The following is a 17,250-nucleotide window of genomic DNA, read 5'->3' on the forward strand; positions in this document are numbered from 1 at the left end:
ATTATCCAAGACCGAAACTTTACTAGCATCATCTTCATAATTGTATAATCTAGCATACTTCATGTATTTGTTTTTCTTTACTTTTACTGCTAATCTCTTCACTAAATAGTCGTCATTATTTTAACCTTATTGCCGTTACATGGACACATGTGCAGCATTTTTCCTTTTTTCACGATTTGAATTTTTTTTTTTATCTGATTTCTCTTTGTAATCCTCCCAAATGCTGCCACGTGGTTTCACACCTGTCAAGCTTCTGCTGCACACGAGATCCCATCAGTACATCCAACCGGGTATTACCATCCACGAGGATGTGTTATTTTTACGGCGAATTTGGGTCACAGGCGTTTGCGGGGCCCGTTATGTCTGCAAGGTGCGTCCATGACGTACTTCTACATTCCTTCTCCACATTCATGCGTGCGTTCGTGTCGCCGCTTGTGCTCCTCCACAAAGGCGTCGCGACGCTTCGGTTCGGGGGCCGCGTGTGCATGCGTGCACAGACGAGGAGGAGGTGGAGGAGGGACAGAGAAAGTGAGGGGGAGCAAAGCAGAGGAGGGAGGCTGATGGAGCAGGGAGAGGAGGAAAGGAGCCGAAGGACCACCCTTATCGAGCAGAGCCGCTCGCACGGAGCCTACCAGAGGGACCTTCCCACACACACACCATGGCCCGCCGGCCAATCAGAGCGCTCGCATCCCCTGACCCGTCCTCCCTCGTACAACTGCTCATCCATGGCTCGGCGAGGCAGATGTGAGGGGATGCGGTAGGAAGCGAAGCTGGCAGCCACCTGGAGGGAACATAGACGGTCACTGTGTCTTTTGTTTTTTGATAAACAGGGAGGAAAGACGGGGGAGGGTGGGAGGGGGTTTAGGGTGGGGAATCGTGGACAAGGAGGAGAACACGCGCTCCGACGTGTGGGGAGGAGGGCAGCGGCGTTGGTCGGTCTGGACACCCTGCGGCTTCCCAACAGGCTTTCTGGCTTAACAAGTGTTTTCTGCACCACCTCTTTTTTGCAACTTTCAGCTTCTGAGCCGGGGACTCTACTTTGTCTCCGATTTGGTTCTGGATGTGCCGCATAAGAGCGGAGGACGCGGGGGGATTTTACGAGGCTCGGCGGTGATGACAAAGCATGCCGGACAAATGAGAATCTGACAAGGAATCGGCGGGACAGAGGTTGAAGAGGGGCCATGAGAGGCAGGAGAGAGGCCAGGATGGTGTCTGCCTGTTCACCATGCACAAACATAAGGTCAGGTGGGATTTCTGTTTCCCTCCTTTAGCCGGGACGCTTCCTTATGCTGTGCCGTTTGGGTTTTCGGCACAATAGCGAGCGCGCCTAATGGATGAGATGCATGACGCGTGTGTGTGTGTGTGTGTGTGTGTGTGTGTGTGTGTGTGTGTGTGTGATATGAATGTCATTCATGGCAAACTGTGTGTATGCCATGAATGACATTCTGAAAAGAAAATAGTATTACAATAACATTTGTTGATATTTACTTTGAGATATCAAATAAAAGACAGATGGCAAAGATTAAAATACAAGTCTTAAACATTGAAATGACATATCTTGAGTTACGAGACAAGTAGTTCATCTCATTTTTCCATTGATAAGAGACCCCCACCCTGGTTGATATATTCACCTAGAATCCGTCTGAGATAACCTACTAAATTAAGGGCCAATGCAGTTTCTGCTGCCCGGATCACATGACTTAAACTACCCTGCTATTGTTCTGCAGCTGTACCCTTTTCTGTTTGACCTTTGATGCCAAGATTCTCTCTCTCTCTCTCTGTCTCTCTCTCGGCCCAAGCAGACCTCTGAATGTCAAGTACATTAGTCAGACTCGCTTAAGAAATTCAACATGCCTTTTAAAACATGACAATAATGTAAAAGGTGGATGTTTGGCCGTGTAATACATTCATGTTCCATATGTTTATTCTAGTAGGTATGACGAGTCTAGCGTTTGTTTGCAGAGTAGCTCTGCAAATTCACTGTTGGAAATATTCTCCGACAGGTTTTAATTTCTTTAGATATTCATTAAAAACAGAGAAATGTGTCAAACCCGGGCATCAACGCTAGCCAGATGAAAGCAGGGCGTGGTGGACGAAATCACCATATGCCAGTGTTCCCCGAAATATACACCGCACGCTTCCAGGCCTCCTAAATCTCCGCTCTGATCTCTGCCCGCGAGGTCCATTAGGGGCAATTTGGTCAGATTTACCGATGGGGATGCAGGGCAGTCGTAGCGCTTTAGGTTATCACTCTGTGATGAATACTCCTGGCAGGCACCTCCACGTTACACTCGCACAACTACCTCCACGCACCTCTCATGGAGATATAACGAATGGCAGTCGTTAAGGAGCGAAGGAAGGGCTGGCAGCTCAAGTACACTTTAATTCATTCGTTTCTGTTATGAGAAAAGAAATGGCTAATTTTCTTCTGGATAAAAAGAAGAGATTGTTGGCTTAAGAGTCCGTGTGAGATTGAATCTATAAAACGGGCCCAGCATTTTTTAAATGGTGTCATGTCATCATAATCTTTCTGCCTAGTCAATTCTAGATAATTTAAACCCAAAAGGAAATTACTTTAGCTGGGCTTTTATATCATGGCTCTAAAATATGAGGTGTGTGGGTACAAGACGTGGCCTAATTTAAGGTATTTACCCTTAACGGCACTGTTGAAGTGATTAAACATTGTTTGGAAGAACCATAAGTGGAAGTTACTTATGATACTTGATGATAAAAACTATTTCAAAAGGGAGTCTGCTAGCCATTCTTCGTTAAAAACCCAGTGTGAACCCAGAGTGATTATCATATCGCAGCTGTAGGTGATTCATGAAGAACCTTCTCTGTCTGTCGCCGGCTCGCCCACTTCACTGCTTTGTGTCAAAGGCTACGTGGACATCTGCCTCACTGATGAGTTACAGGAGACATGTCATGCACACACGGCAATGGATAGCATGAACTAAACTAAATTTAGACTCGTCTTTGTCTTCTAGAGATCTTGTCCAAAGCCATTCCCCATTAAGCCCTCTTGCAGTATTGGTTTCAGGGGGAATTTGGGGTCCGTGAGGTAATAAAGCCGGAGTTCATTCAATCTATTGCACCACTTATAATGGTAAAACAGTATGTGGGTAATACTAAAGAGACAACACGTAGCGGGGTAGAGCCCCGCCATAGTGCACGTGTGTCTGCATCCGACAGGACTTCACTGCTGACTAATCACGGGGCCTCGTAATTCACACATGTTCATCAGCAAATCAATCCGGCTGATCACGCTAAATGTCTACATCTCTGTCTCAGCAGGCCCACATTAGGCTAGTGACTTCTGCAAGCAGGTACTTTTATCCAGATGCACGTTCACGGGGGGCGTGGGATTTAAATATGTCGTAGAGTGGAGATCAATCTGCCTTGTTAAAAAGGAATGAATGAAACAATGCGGCACTGAGGATCAACACCAAAGACATCGACCGTAAAGTTCAATTCTTAGTGGCAGAGTGCCTTTCTGAGCCACATCCCTCTTTAATGGGAGGTCGGTTTTTCCCGTTTAATGAATCAGCGGTGTAATCTGTAATGTGTCTCCTATGCATCGCCTTGCACATGATTGATTTCCCCTCTAGCTGGTCCAAACGGGCCACGGAGGGACGGGGCGGGGGGTGTTCTCACTCTGTGGCTTCTTCTGTTCCTCCTCCTTTTACCTTTTTGTAAGAAAACACTTTAACACTTTAAACATGCTACTGTGCATTCATCTTCCATCTGTCAACCTGCAACTCAGCATTTGGCTCAAGTGATGAAGGCGGGCTGTTCGATCTCCGGAGGAAATCCCTCAGTCGATGCGTTTTCTGCGGCTCCGCTCCGTCACCGGCCGGCGTGCGATGCGCGGCCGTTGCTGCCCGGGCCGAAGGAAACTTCTCAGTGGGAGCCGGGAAGCTCGGTCTGGGGTTAAAGGAGTGGGAAGAAATTGCTTTGACTGGAGAGGCAGCAAATGTATTATCAGGTGGCACAGCAGGAATGCATTGATTGAATAGATGGAGGAGTGGTTGAAGGCCTCGGATCGCGGTGATTCACGGTGCATGTGGGCGCTCCGTGTTGAGTCACAGCAGCAACAGCACTCTGCAGGCCGGATAACACGCTCGTGTTAATGCTTTTACTTTAATGCGCGGAGCCACAGACACACACACGAGTTTTTTTTTTTTTATCTGTCTGGATTGGAATAAGGCTAAAAGTAAATGTCAGAGCCATTTGAACTCGGACGCGGAGCGAATAGGCGTGACAGAAAGTGGTTTTAGTATATATTTTAAGTTCTATCTTCGTACCAGGAAAAATAAATAAAATGTTCCTCACGTTTTGTGAAGACCAGAGGGTATAAGATGTGTAATAGAGACCAGTCCCGTAGAGGATGATTTTCTGTTTGTTTTTTAGTTTAGGGACTTTTGGAAAAGTGTAGCAGAAAGTGAGACATCATAATCAGCGAATTCTAAATTGTAGCGCCAACTGCCATCAGGGCAAACGCCTCATGGAAAAGAAAAGATACTCAACCCAAACCTCTCATTCACTCTTCTCTACCCTCACCGATAGGCCAAGCAACAGAAGTGGAAGAAACTGATATGGAAACCCCAAAGGTAGGACACAACTCACCAAGCAAAAGACACTCCACACATATGGCACTTGTGTGTCATTTAAAACCACAAAATAATGAATGTGTATTCTACGTCTGTTTTTTCTCCCCCACTTTTTAATCGACGATCGTCCGTAAGTCTTCAAGTCCCGTGATTATCACGTCAAAGAACGTCACACCCGCATAAACCAAAAGAGGGAGAGCGAGAGAGCGGTTGCATTGTGGCTTCCTTTTACATAAATCCCACACTTGCATCTGCTTCCTCTCGCCTCCTTCTGGTCCTCACATTTCACAGCGCGTGAGATCCAGGAACTAAAGTGCTGCAGCAACGTTTCCTGCAGCATCGTCAGCATTGTCCTCTGCAGGAGCACCACGGGGTTAGAGGTTGGGACAATATGGTCATCTAGTTTCCAATGGGGTCGGGTGGTGGCTAAAATGTGGCCACTAGAGAGAGTAAGACTCTGCTGGGATGTGAGGAGGGGGGGCAGGTCCTCAATGGCTGCTCCAGACTCCCCAGGATGAACTCTGTGGCTTCCACTGAGCCACTGAACACACACACTCTTGTTGTGTGTTTGTGAGAGCTGTTGTTAATTACTGAAAAATACACTTGTGTGTGTGTTTGCAAAGGCCCATGTGAGTGACATTTGAAGGCTTTTCATTTTCAGTTCTTGCATTTTTTTGACATGGTGGAGTTAGTTGTGTGTTAATAATCCGCCAAACAAACGTAGTTTTTGATTGATTGATTTTGTTTTTTTAAGTGTGTCAAGCCGCTGGTGATACCGTGAGGAATAAATATCTTTTTTTCTAAATACCATGATATTTATTTTTTTCATATTAACTTAACTTAACTTAAAGTTCTGTGTTTTCGTTATCTTAATGTTTCATATTTAAGATAATATCTTTTGGATTTAGGCTTTATGTAACGGTACACTTTTATCTGAGGACAAGCGATTTCCCTTTGACCTTGTGGATGTTATCCGGGGTTTCGGGTTTGAATCCACAGCAAACGCTCGATATGGGAAAGAAGCTCTGGGTCTTGAATGTGAATCATAACAGAAGCTTTGCCGATTTAATCCTGCAAAGAGATGTTTTGAAAAGCTGTGGCCTTGCTGGCTGATTGTCGCTTTGTCACCGCCAGTGACGCTGAAGCTGGAAATAGCTCAAGTGGCGTCCTCGAAGGCCTTTTGGGCGAATGATGGCTTAGCAGTGGAAAGCAAACGCAAAGACAGTGTCAGAATCCGCTTCATGGCGTAGGCATACACGCAAGTTGACTCTGGTTACGATGTGGTCTCAAGGTCCACACACAGTACGTACTAATAAATAATAAATAAATAAACAGTCTGCGTGTGCACTCCTGTGTGGCTCTGCATTACGTTGTAAGTATTTCTGACTGAAAACATCAGGCGAGGTCCAGATGTGGCCCTGAAGCAGCCGGCTGCACCGCTGCCAGTTTAAACGGCGGCGGGAGGGTCGTCTCTATGGCAACCACTCTGAATGGCAAGAAGAAGGCATTGACCCGGTCTGTCAATCTCTCCACCCCGAACCCCTTTTCCCATCCCGACTCCACAAGGAGTCCTTCAGCTTTACTCAAGTTCTACGGTTGTTTTGTAGCCCTTGTCTCTAAAGTTGGACTAACACGGAATAAACACGGCGTGAACACGGAGTGAACACGGCCCGGGTCATGCATGCAGCTGCTACGCTCTTAATCAACATGCCGGTTCAAGTGAAGGTTAAACAAAGGCTTCTGTGAGGACTGAGCACTGGGACACAGATGGGGTTATTGTTTCGCCCGTGGCGGTTTTCCCGTTTTGAGTTTTACAGTGAGCGAACCCCCCCCCCCCATCCACCCCCCCGCCCCCCCACCTCCGGCAACAGCACGTCCGACCAAGTTGGTCTCCACGCCACAGTATCTCTTGCTCACCGGTTATGAGGTCACGCGGAGCTCTTGATAATTGGAGCTGGCGTTGGGTAAGTTATGTAAACCGTGAGGAAAGGCTGTCTGTGACCTCATGAAGAAATACACAAAGACGGCACAGGAATCTTCTGACGGTCTTTATTTTTTATTTGTTTGTACAAATGTACATTTGTGTCTTTTAAAGTTCAACCCAACGACCGTATTTTTAATATTGAAAGTGATTTAAAGAGCTTCCCCCATGTGACGCTGGCCCCTTTGTCCCGAGGGAGGAGCGCGGGCATTGCGGTGGTGCACCACCCGCTGGAATGTTGTACCTTCCACCACTGAGTGTGCTCCGGGTCCGAGGAGATCGACAGAACCCGATCGCTCTGTGTCGTGACATCCTCTTCTGAACGCAGCGACTGTGTGTTTGAGGAGCTCAGGGTTTCGGATGTGATGAGTCATTCGTGTACTGCACAATAGCTACAGTTGAGGCTGAAGATATTTAAAAAGACAATATAGATGTTCTGCACTGATACATTTATCGATACATTGCTGAACTTTCTAGAATTTGTTATTTGCGCTCTGATAACAAAAACACTTTCGCCCGCTCTGTGTCCCTTGCACTTAAAAAAAAAAAAAAAATTCACTTTTCACATTCTAACTATACTGACGAATAAAACGTTCTTTCTTTTTTGAAAGAGCGTACTCGTATTACTATGCTATTATGTTGTCTTTATGTTATCAGTGACATAACATGGTTAGGAAATTGCAATAATATCAGAATAAATCTCTAACCCTAACCCTAACCCTCTGCAATAATCGCACAACAAAAATGTGATATCGTGACAGCGCTAGTGTTACTTCAAAAACAGCCCTCATTCACAGGTGTCGCTGTGATTAGATGCAACTGAATCACTCAGCTCTGAGCAGATGGTGGATTGGTCACATCTGGCCGACCCAATCCGCCTACATGGTGGATTCTGGGACAGTTTGTATTGGTGCGTCGCTATATTTAAAGGTAGGCAAAGTCACTCGTTGACTTCATCCGTGGGTTTTGTTTTCTCTGAAGCCCAAACCCATCGTTTAGTTTAATAGCGATAATCCCAGACTCCATTTTCCACCACCTCTTCTCCTCTCTCTTGCTCTGCTTTGTTTTGTGTGTGTGTGTGTGTGTGTTGAAAAAGAAACCTCGGCCTATTTTCATCCTGCTTGCTGCAGCAGAAACAGGAAATGGAAGGCTTTTTTTAAATGGGGTGCTTTAATGTCAGCATGCGCCGTGCTTTGTTCTTTTATTCATGGAGCACGTGGCAGCCTCGCAGAAGGCCATCTGGATTTCACTTTATCACATTTTCGTTGACCCGATATTGAACATGATATCTATCACTCGGGGTATCTCTTTTTTTTTGCAATCGAACATATTCTTTCATTCATCCTCGCAGCCATCGTTGTGATGTTTTCCGTTTGCAAAGTGTCTGTTCTGGCATCAGTGGGATGTCGGCTGCTGCTGTGTGTGTTGTGCACTGCTGTCCCATGTTTGCATCTGTTTAACCTCATTCTTGTGTTGCCTGTGACTCTGTGGATCAGTCATGTAAACTTGTACTACTACGCCATCTGTCTTTTATCCACACCTCCTTCTCATTCACCGTATGAGAAAACATGTCCTCCCTGTAGGCTGGTTTCTATTCCTTTTTTTCTGGCATCAATGAAACTAAAGTTTAATTCAAGTAAAGAGTCTCATGTTCTATTTTTTTAAACTACATTTTTGCACCATATTTCTCACGCTATAATAATTCTTTATCTCTGCATAAATAATGCACCTCTGCATTTATCTCTTTCTGCATAAATAGTACGTATGGTTGCCTGTGTTTGCACGCTGGAAATCCATTTCTGCTCTCTGTTTCCACATCGTGGCCCCAAGCGCACAGATTGACCGGGACGCTCAGTCGGACAGTAAACAGTACGGCGCTCCCCCATTTCCCTCTGTGGTCCGATAGTAGAGATCAATCGATCCTGGGCGTTTGGGCACTATGAGTGGGAAAGCGGTACAAGCGTAATCCATACTGTGTTAGAGGGAAAGCAACGCCCTCCAGGCAAATGGAGAGTCAAACTCGCTCACCATCCAATCCCACAAAGTAGTGTTGAGGGATTAATCCAGATTATCTAATGCTATTCTCAGAGTTAAATAAAAAGAACTTTGGGCCAGATTAGGGATCAAGGAATGTTAAAAAAAGCAAATGCAGAAATGGCCTGTTTTGCTGAGTAATGGATAATGACTGGTGTCTATCAAGGTCTATTGAAATGCGTGTTGGGACCTCTACTCTTTGCATTCCCTTTTAGAGACCTTCCTATAAACGGCAAATTTAATGTATTCGGGAGAATTGAGTGCAAATGAATTAATTTGTTTTATATTGAAGTAAATAAATTCCTGTTTCTGCCCTGTGGGGAAACCTTTTTATATTATCTGATCGCCCAGCGGTGGTCTTGTCAGCAGGGGGCGCCAGTGATTCAGCTGGTCTCCAGAGGAGCTGTCCGTTCAGCACCACTCTGTGAAACCGTCACCACACACAGCGGCAAAGCTGCCACGAAATCAAGTCGCCGACGCTTCGCATAAAACCGTATAAAATTTTACAACAACGTGTGTGCGTGTGTGTGTGTGTGTGTGTGTGTGTGTGTGTGTGTGTGCGGCCGCTGTGGTAAACAATCTCCTGTTGTTCACATAATAGAAATGTTCAATAATTGTTTTTGATCGATAGAAGCTCAAAGCACTGATGTAATGTAACAGTATTTCTGGCCCCTCTAAGTGCTTTGATGCACTCTTTTTATAAAATAATAGGGGTGGCTATTAACAATGAATGCTCCTCGGTGCGTCCGCCATTAGTAGAGGAAGCTGGATCGAGATGAACTGCTCGATGTTCCCAGGAATCATGGCCAGCACTGCGATTTAAACTGGCATTAGAGAGGTGCACCGGGACTGCAGGTATTCTTTTCCTAAAGGGGGGGGGGCATGACGAGGTGGTCACCAGATGGACTCTGTGGGAGACGGCTTTCTCTCCTCTCGCTCGGGCTGCATCTCTCCCACCTGCGAAGGGATTCGAGCTCTCGTACCTTTTGCCTCTTTTCCTCTGCTCATTTGTCTCTTAACCGCATTTGCAACCAGGGGGGGGGGGGTGTCATACAAGAGCGCGTCCTTCCACTGCTCTGGCTTGGGTCATAGTGCAGAATGGAAGACTCTTCCCTCAGACTTTTGCATAATAAAATAAATCAAGATCCGGTGTGAGATGCTTCTGGAAGGCAGCGATGTCGAGCGTTTTGTGGAGCCCTCTACAGCGCGGGACACACGTGTGCAAATACGAAGGAAAGAAATGTAGAACTGGCGTGTTTCCATGAATCTGTGCTGCTTTAATGCTTGTGATTTTTAATAGTACCTCTGTCCACTGACAAAAACCCCAATCAATTAACGTGGCATCTGACCAGCTTCATCAGTGACTCCAAAATGTCTTCAATGCATAATTGTGTGATACGATCAGCATTATCAGGTACAACAGGTGTGGGCCACTTTCCCTGTTTATTGACCGTGGTCAGAAGTGAGGCTCAATCGCTCAATAACGATTATAATAACTTTATATTCAGCTAAACTTGATTACCAAATACTTTACCCGTCACAAAACCTAGAAAGATCAGAGTTTTTTTTACAGTAAGTTAAGTGATAAAGACTCCTGGTTATGTTGAACTCGCTTTTTAAAAATTGTCAACTGACGTGACCTCCTGCAGAGGTCATCACCTTCGGCTGCTAATTCCAAAGCAAGGAATCCCTGAGTCTGTTGAAAACGCTTTGACATAATGCCAAGAACTCCGGTTGTAGGCTGGAAATTGGAAAATGCGACGTGAGTTACGTTTGGCTTCATTCGCGCGCAGACCTCCTCGGGCCAAAGAGGCCGAGTTGATGCTGTTCCTCTCCTCTCTGACAATGTCTCGCGCAGGGCTGATGGGGTATTTTGACATAACCTTTAAACTCCACTAAATGACATGGAGTCAACGGAATCGAGGCGAGGCACCGCTGCCTGTAATCTGGTTTGCTGGGAATGCCAACATTTGTCACTCGCACTGAAACAGATAAGCACTCCGAGTAATCTCCCTTCCCAACGCGCGTGCTCTTGTGCTCTGCTTGGAATGAAAGACGCCGCACGGCGTCTCAACTGTTGACACGCAGAGAATCCCCCCCGCGCGCGCCTGCTGTGTCGGCCCACCAGACAAACGGAGACCATGGACAAAAAGGCCTCCGTGCTGGATTCGAACTGCAGTTGTTGCAGTCCTAAAAACGTCGGTAACGTTCACGGGGCGAGCTGAGTCACCGCAATGTCCGTCGGATTCATCCGGCTATAAACGCGGGGCGCCCCCCCCCTCCACCCCCCACCCCGGTACTCTGAATGCATTAGGAGATTAACACAGGGAGCTGCTGACACCCATCAGGGCTGGAGTCTAATACAAGAGCGAAGAACTGCAGCAGCCACAACACTTAATAATAATAATAAAACCCTTTGCGTGGTGGGGGGATGTGGGAGGACACCTCACAGGGGGGGGGGGGGTGTAGTGGCCAGAAGGGTACGACCCCCCTCCTCCAATCCTCCACACTGGGCCAGCGAGGAGAGAAAACCAAGAGAAAGGGAGCCATCTAGGGAGGGGAACAGGGAGGGGGAGGAGAAGGAGAGGGAGGGGGGGGGAGGCTGCGCCTGCTCATTGCGAGCACAGCAAGCGCAGCTCTCATCCGCAGCGGAGACCGAGGGAGAGAGACTACGGGGGAGGGCGGGGAAGAGAGAGAGAGAGAGCGCGGAGGCTGCGAGGGGACAGCGGGAGAGCGGCAGGGACGAGAGTTGGACAGCGACCGGCCATGTTGGCTTCTGCCCGCGGTCGCTAGCCCGGCCGCCCCCCGCCGCGTGACCCGCAGGTTGCGTGCAGCGAACACCGCGGTGCAGGTCACCTGCTTCGCCTTTGCAAAAAACAACAGCAACAACAACAACAACAACCAGCCGAAGCACCTGAGGAGAGGTGTGAATTTCTGGCACGAGCGTTCGTCACTGCGGCACCTCGGCACGCGCGGCGGAATGTAGCGGGGAGGCGCGCACGGCTGCGGATCCTCCTTTTTTTTTTTTCTTTCTTTTTTTGCGAGACTTTGGGTTGCTCGTGCCGTCCGTCCGCGTGTGCAGAGACGGTCCCCGCGCGCGTCTCTGCACCCCGCGCATGGGGGGGCGAGGCCTCGGCAGGCCGTCAGTCAGCATGCGGCGGTGTCCGCGCGCAGCCCGCTGCCCACAACGCGCCGCGGACGCCAGACGATCCTCGCAGTACTCATGAAAGGCTTCAAGCTCGCCTGGTAAGGAGGCGCGTGCGTGCATGTGTTTGCAATGGAAGGTTTTTTTTTAAATGTAATGTTTTCATGATTCGTATTTACCTTTATGCAGCATGTATGCAAAGAACACCTTATGCTTCTATGCGTCCTTCTAAGACACCTTACTCGGTCCACAAGGCCGTCAAAGATCTGTGGCTTTTTATTTTTTAACAGGCCACATGACGCGTGTGTGTGTGTGTGTGTGTGTGTGTGTGTGTGTGTGTGTGTGTGTGTGTGTGTGTGTGTGTGTGTGTGTGTGTGTGTGTGTGTGTGTGTGTGTGTGTGTGTGTGTGTCCCTGGCCACTGTTATGTAAATCAACAGGAAGTGTCTCAGTAAGTAGAAGGGGGCCAGTTTCAGGCAGTTTCAGTTTCAGTGTGGACCCCCCCCCCCCCCCCCCCTCCCTGAGGGGCAGCTGAGGAGAGCCGCTCACGTGACCTCCTGGGGAAAGAGGCCCCGTGCTGCCCTCGCTGCCCCACACTCTTACCTGTTCCGTCCACAGTGGGTGCACTTTCCCGTCATCCACCCTCATCCCTGCTTGTTTGTTTATGCTCTTCCTCCTCCTCGTCCTCCTCCTCGTGCTCCTGCTTGATATTTTTAGAGACGATTAACAGAGCACTGCGGGGGGAAACAAAAACCCAGAGGGGGAGCAGTTTCGGCAACGTGCGTTCCCCTTCCTTCTCACTTTCATGAAGATCTCTCCTTCTCCCTGTAGGATCTACTACACCCCCCCCCCTTCCCTCCCCGTCTCTATTTCACTCTCTATCTATGTCCTTCTATCTTTTACAAGCCTCTCTCCACTTTGCACTTCTTTTTTTTGTACCTCTCAAATGTAATTGATTCTGCAGCCGTCTTTTGGACTTTAGTCCTCTGTAGCTTTGAACATTTCCTCTCAGGGCTTCAAAAGAACAATTGGATTGAGTGCATAGTGTACACACGGTTTATTTTACCACTGAACTGCCATCTGTTAGCATCCCAGAGTCTCTTCTACGTACGGTATATAGTTGTACTGTATCCGATAGGATGCATCCGCACAAGATGTCATATGATTTTGACCTTTTCCGGAAATGACACTATTTTTAGCTGTTTTAAGCCAACTTGAAGGTCTTGGGCTTGTATCAGTTCCTGCTTTTTTGGGTCTATCTTTGCCATTATACCTGCATTGTGTTACGTTATCGATTGTGATCCGATTTGAAATGTAAAATCTATATTGGACTTAAAACGGAGAATCTGGTGATGCACTGAAAGGTTTCGGGCTGGAAACCAGGCTGCCCTGTTGGGTGCGTGTTTGTCACAGCGCACGCTGTGATTGAGAGCCGGGGGGAAGGGGGGGCAGAGAGAGAAATAGGCCGAGTGTGCGAACATGTGACCGCGTGAGATTGCGCAGGTTTTGGCGGCGGCCCCCCGAGGTGGGGATGTTTGCTCCCGATACGACGTTTGGTGTGACTTCAATCTGCGCACACAGATGTGCGCACACACACACACACGCACACGGCCGACTGCGGCAGCTGTAGCAACAGCGGAGCCCCCCCCCCCCCCCCGGACGGCGAGCCGGAGCCTGTTGTCGCTGCTCGGCAGCGGGACGGGACTGAGAGCGAACACCAAGTGCGTATCTTCAGCTCCTTCATCTTATCGATCACGGCCAATCGGAGCTCCGTGACCTCGGCTTTGGCGTCCCAGCGAGACTGCGGCCTTCAGCAACAGGAGCTTCAGTGACTTTTGGACACTTGCGACATCCACCGACATAATGCACCAATTCATGCGGACCCCCCCCCACCCTTAGGGTGTGTTCTATCCAGTGCCGAGCCACTAATGTCTCTTCTAAACTGAGTGGAAAATAGCAGCTCTGAGGTCTCTGCACGCATTGGGGGATTGGCGCATTGGGGACGCATTGGGGGGACGGATGACTGGGGGGGGTTCTCTCTCCCGTGTCGACCATAGGTGAGCTGCTGGTCGATCAGAAGTAAGGATTAAGCCCCTTCGCTTCAGCGAAACTATTTGAATCCACGAATGTCCCCGGCTGAGAGTTTATTATGAGTGTACCGGGAGGCCCCCGTCTGATGGTGCATCAGTCGGGGGCCTCGATGGACCTCCGAGTGCACGGCGGGGGGGGCCCGCAGTGAAGAGAAACCGCATTGTTTCCCTTCTGGCCACAGAATATGGACTCTCTCTCATCCCACGTCCTCTTTCCTGTGGCTGTTTATGCTCGTTTCCTCCCCGCCACGCTCTTCACCTGCTCCCCATCCACGAGGCTTGTTTTTCTTCTCTCCTCCCGGCTGACAAACGTCTGTGTTTATGTGGACATGGAAGTGATTGTTTGCATATACTTTGGTTGTTGTTTGTGGTTCTGTGCTTTCTGCCCACAACAGGAAGCCACACTGATGTAGTCTTTCACTCACCTACACAAATGTGAACTTTTAGTGTTTATCAAATAACTGCTGATGAGCGATTGGATTAATTCATTTTTTAACTTATTTTCCATATCGATTGATCTGTGGTTTATTTCCTTTATCATTTGATTAATCAACACTGTTTTTATTTTTGCTATGATAGTTTATATAGTGAAACTAGCCAGTATACTTGCAACAATACATTTGTAGAGCAGTTTTTCTCCCCACCCCTCACCCTCTCTCTGCCTCCCCCCTCACCCTCTCTCTGCTTCCTTCTCCCCGTGTATCCCCTGCAGATGGCAGCGGCTGTGTCCGTCCCAAAGGGGCTTATTTCGGTTGCCAGTTTCTAATTCCCCCCCCTCCTGCCCCTCTCTGACATCTCCACTGAGTCCTTGAATTACCTCACGGGGCCGAGTGGGGCTCCTGAATTTAAATCAGTGACGTTTAATTATAGCTGCTTTTGGAACAGTAGGTCACCGCTTCAATGAAAACGCCCAAAGAGGTTAGAGGCCGATGTCAGGTTCCCACACATCAAGGATAATTAGGCAGCTTAATTAAGCTCGGACTAAATGCTGAAGTTATGCTCGTGGGATCGGATTTGAGTCGTTTCAGGAAATGTATTATTTCAACAGAAAAACTTTGGCCCTGTCGTCCCGAGTGAAGTGGAGAGATCAGCTGTCAGGGACCCACCGGTCGCTCCCTTCACTCCGAACATGTCCGCGGCAAAGTGCACTTAAACTCCGGGGCCTTGTAGATAACTAATGGTGTGTGTGTTAATGCTGTATGCTGCGACGCCCCCCCTCCCCCTTCACACACACCCTCCTCCAGCTCTCCCTTTCTGCCTCTAGTTGGGATCACTTCGAGTAACGGTGCACATGAATGGCTTGACTGGCTGCCATGGCAACCGGCCCGGCCCGAGGCGCAGCCGCGGATCTGACGGACATTTCCGTCACGGCGGTCGACGTCGCCGTGACGACTCTGCAAACAGCGCGCCTCCCTCTCAAAACGCACATCACGGGGAGTGTTCGGCTCACGCCGACAGCGGAGCGAATCGGGTCGGCCGCGTCAGTCGCGAGTGAGTACTACGAGTGAATCGACAGCTAAGCTGGCTGTTACGTTACGTAGCGTTTCTGTGAGCGCGTGGTCACTTTGACCGTCTGCCTGCGCCCCCCCCCCTCCGTCAGGGTGCAGCAACAAAGAGAGCAGAGGTCCCTCTAAGTAGGTCAGCCGGGCTTATCTGGGCACACAGCGGTCCGGCTCAGTGGACCAGCTCCCTTTGTTCCGCAGCACGGATCCGCTCGGCGCTCCCACAGTCCCGGGGTCAAGTCTTTCCAGCGGCACGGCTCAGGGGCCCCTTTCGCCTCCTGATGGAGAGCAGGAGGCGATCACTAACTACGTGTGTGTGTGTGAAGGGGTTTCCCTAAAGTCACCGGCCTTTTTACCGCTGTATCTTTTGATGAGAAATGGTTGTTGACTGCGTATGGAAAAATGCACCGAAACACTTGTTGGACGCCCACCTGCAGCCGTGAGGATAAAGCCTTTACGTGAGTGGTCGACTATTCTTTTTTTCTGTAGGAGCTGATTGACCTCTGTGGATGTTTGGAATTTGGCCTCATCCAACTTCCTTCCTCTAAGAAAGACAAAATGAATAAAAGAGGACATAAACCAGTGATGTAAACTTAATGTTCTGCTTTCTTAACATTTTAATGTATGTTTTTAGATGCTTTGTCACAGCAGACATGTTCCCTTCTTACCGAGCACAAGTGTTTGTTACTTTAATGGGAACAATGGTGTGAAAGAAAACAAGGTACATCGTGGAGAAGCAATGACAGAAAGGCCTGATGAGGATGAACATGAAGCAGGTGACATATATGTCACTCAAACCTCCACTGCAGAGATGAGAAATGGTGGTGGAGGAAAACATCAGATTAGGGTGGAGCGCACGAGGAGACTGTCATCTTCCACAAATTGATACATTGTATGAAAAACTGGACGCCCTCTTTAACTTTCATTTTCTTTTCCACATTTTCTGGCAATGTGGTTATACGCAACCTTTGGGAACCCTGAAACTGAAGCAGCTAAATGGAATGCAGCCCAAATCCATTTTATTATTTACACATGTGCCTTTCCTTCTGGGTCATTTCAAAAGGTCTTTTGGGCAAAATCTATAGAATAAAATACTGAGTGGTCTTAAACCTGAACAAGGTTGTCTTTCACATTCACTTTTAAAGACTCGTTTATTTCTAGTTTTCGAAAGGGAGCCAGTTGAATTACAGCACGATGCAGAGTGGCCTCTGCATCTAAGGTGACCTGAGTGGAGGTGATGTCATCCTGCCCATTCATGGAACACGTGAATAATTGAGGCGGGAAGCAGGCTCAGTGCACCAAGTGCTCAGTGCAGGTGCACTGCCCTCCCTCTCTTTCTATCCACGTGTCCACGTGCACATTCTTCATATCTATTGTCGATCTGTAGCCGCGAAATCCTTACTCGCGTGCCAGCGGATGCAGTAACAACGCTGATGGTCCACGGGCCGGGGGAGCGCAGGAAGAGATGGGGGTGGAAAGGAGGTGAAGGAGTGAACGATAAGAAGAAAAAAAGACGCCGCCGCTCTCCAGAGAGCTGAAAAACGCATTCTTGCCGTGTGCCGGAGAAATGCCGCATCCTTTTCAGCTTCCTCGGCTGCGTCTGCTTCCTCCTCCCTTTTCCCTTCCATCCTTCCAGCATGCTCCAGAACACGTTCGCCGACCTTACCTCTGCCCCTCATCCTCCATCATCTCCTTCCACCGACGCCGCATTCACGGCGCCCCGTGTGTGAACGACTCCATTTGAGAAGCGCTCTGCGTGGCTGCCACCAGGTCAGTGCTGTGAATTACTCGCATTGTGATCCGTGGCCGTGCTCTGCAAGATCAGCGCGCAAACACTTAGGAGGAAGCCGATGCCTCTGCTCTGGCAGGTGGTGTTAAGGACGATTCTAA

General features: G+C 48.7%; 1 protein-coding gene across 8 annotated transcripts in view; it reads left to right on the forward strand.

Moving 5' to 3' along the window:
- The window catches only part of gramd1bb (GRAM domain containing 1Bb), a 59,320-nt gene that overhangs the window by 20,199 nt on the left and 21,871 nt on the right, over positions 1-17,250 (forward strand). For 3 of the 8 annotated variants that reach the window (XM_078108571.1, XM_078108574.1, XM_040171282.2), the window contains exon 1: positions 11,276-11,871. The exons of 3 other annotated variants lie outside the window; for them this stretch is intronic. In XM_078108571.1, coding sequence (XP_077964697.1) covers positions 11,849-11,871 — 23 coding nt within the window. In that variant the 5' untranslated portion in view covers positions 11,276-11,848. Of the gene's footprint in view, positions 1-1,071; positions 1,241-4,566; positions 4,611-11,275; positions 11,872-17,250 lie in introns of those variants that run through there. 2 more of the 8 variants (XM_078108564.1, XM_078108570.1) reach the window with 2 other exon arrangements.

This window comes from Gasterosteus aculeatus, chromosome 1 (assembly GCF_964276395.1).
Source record: "Gasterosteus aculeatus chromosome 1, fGasAcu3.hap1.1, whole genome shotgun sequence".
Classification (NCBI taxonomy): Eukaryota; Metazoa; Chordata; class Actinopteri; order Perciformes; family Gasterosteidae; genus Gasterosteus; species Gasterosteus aculeatus.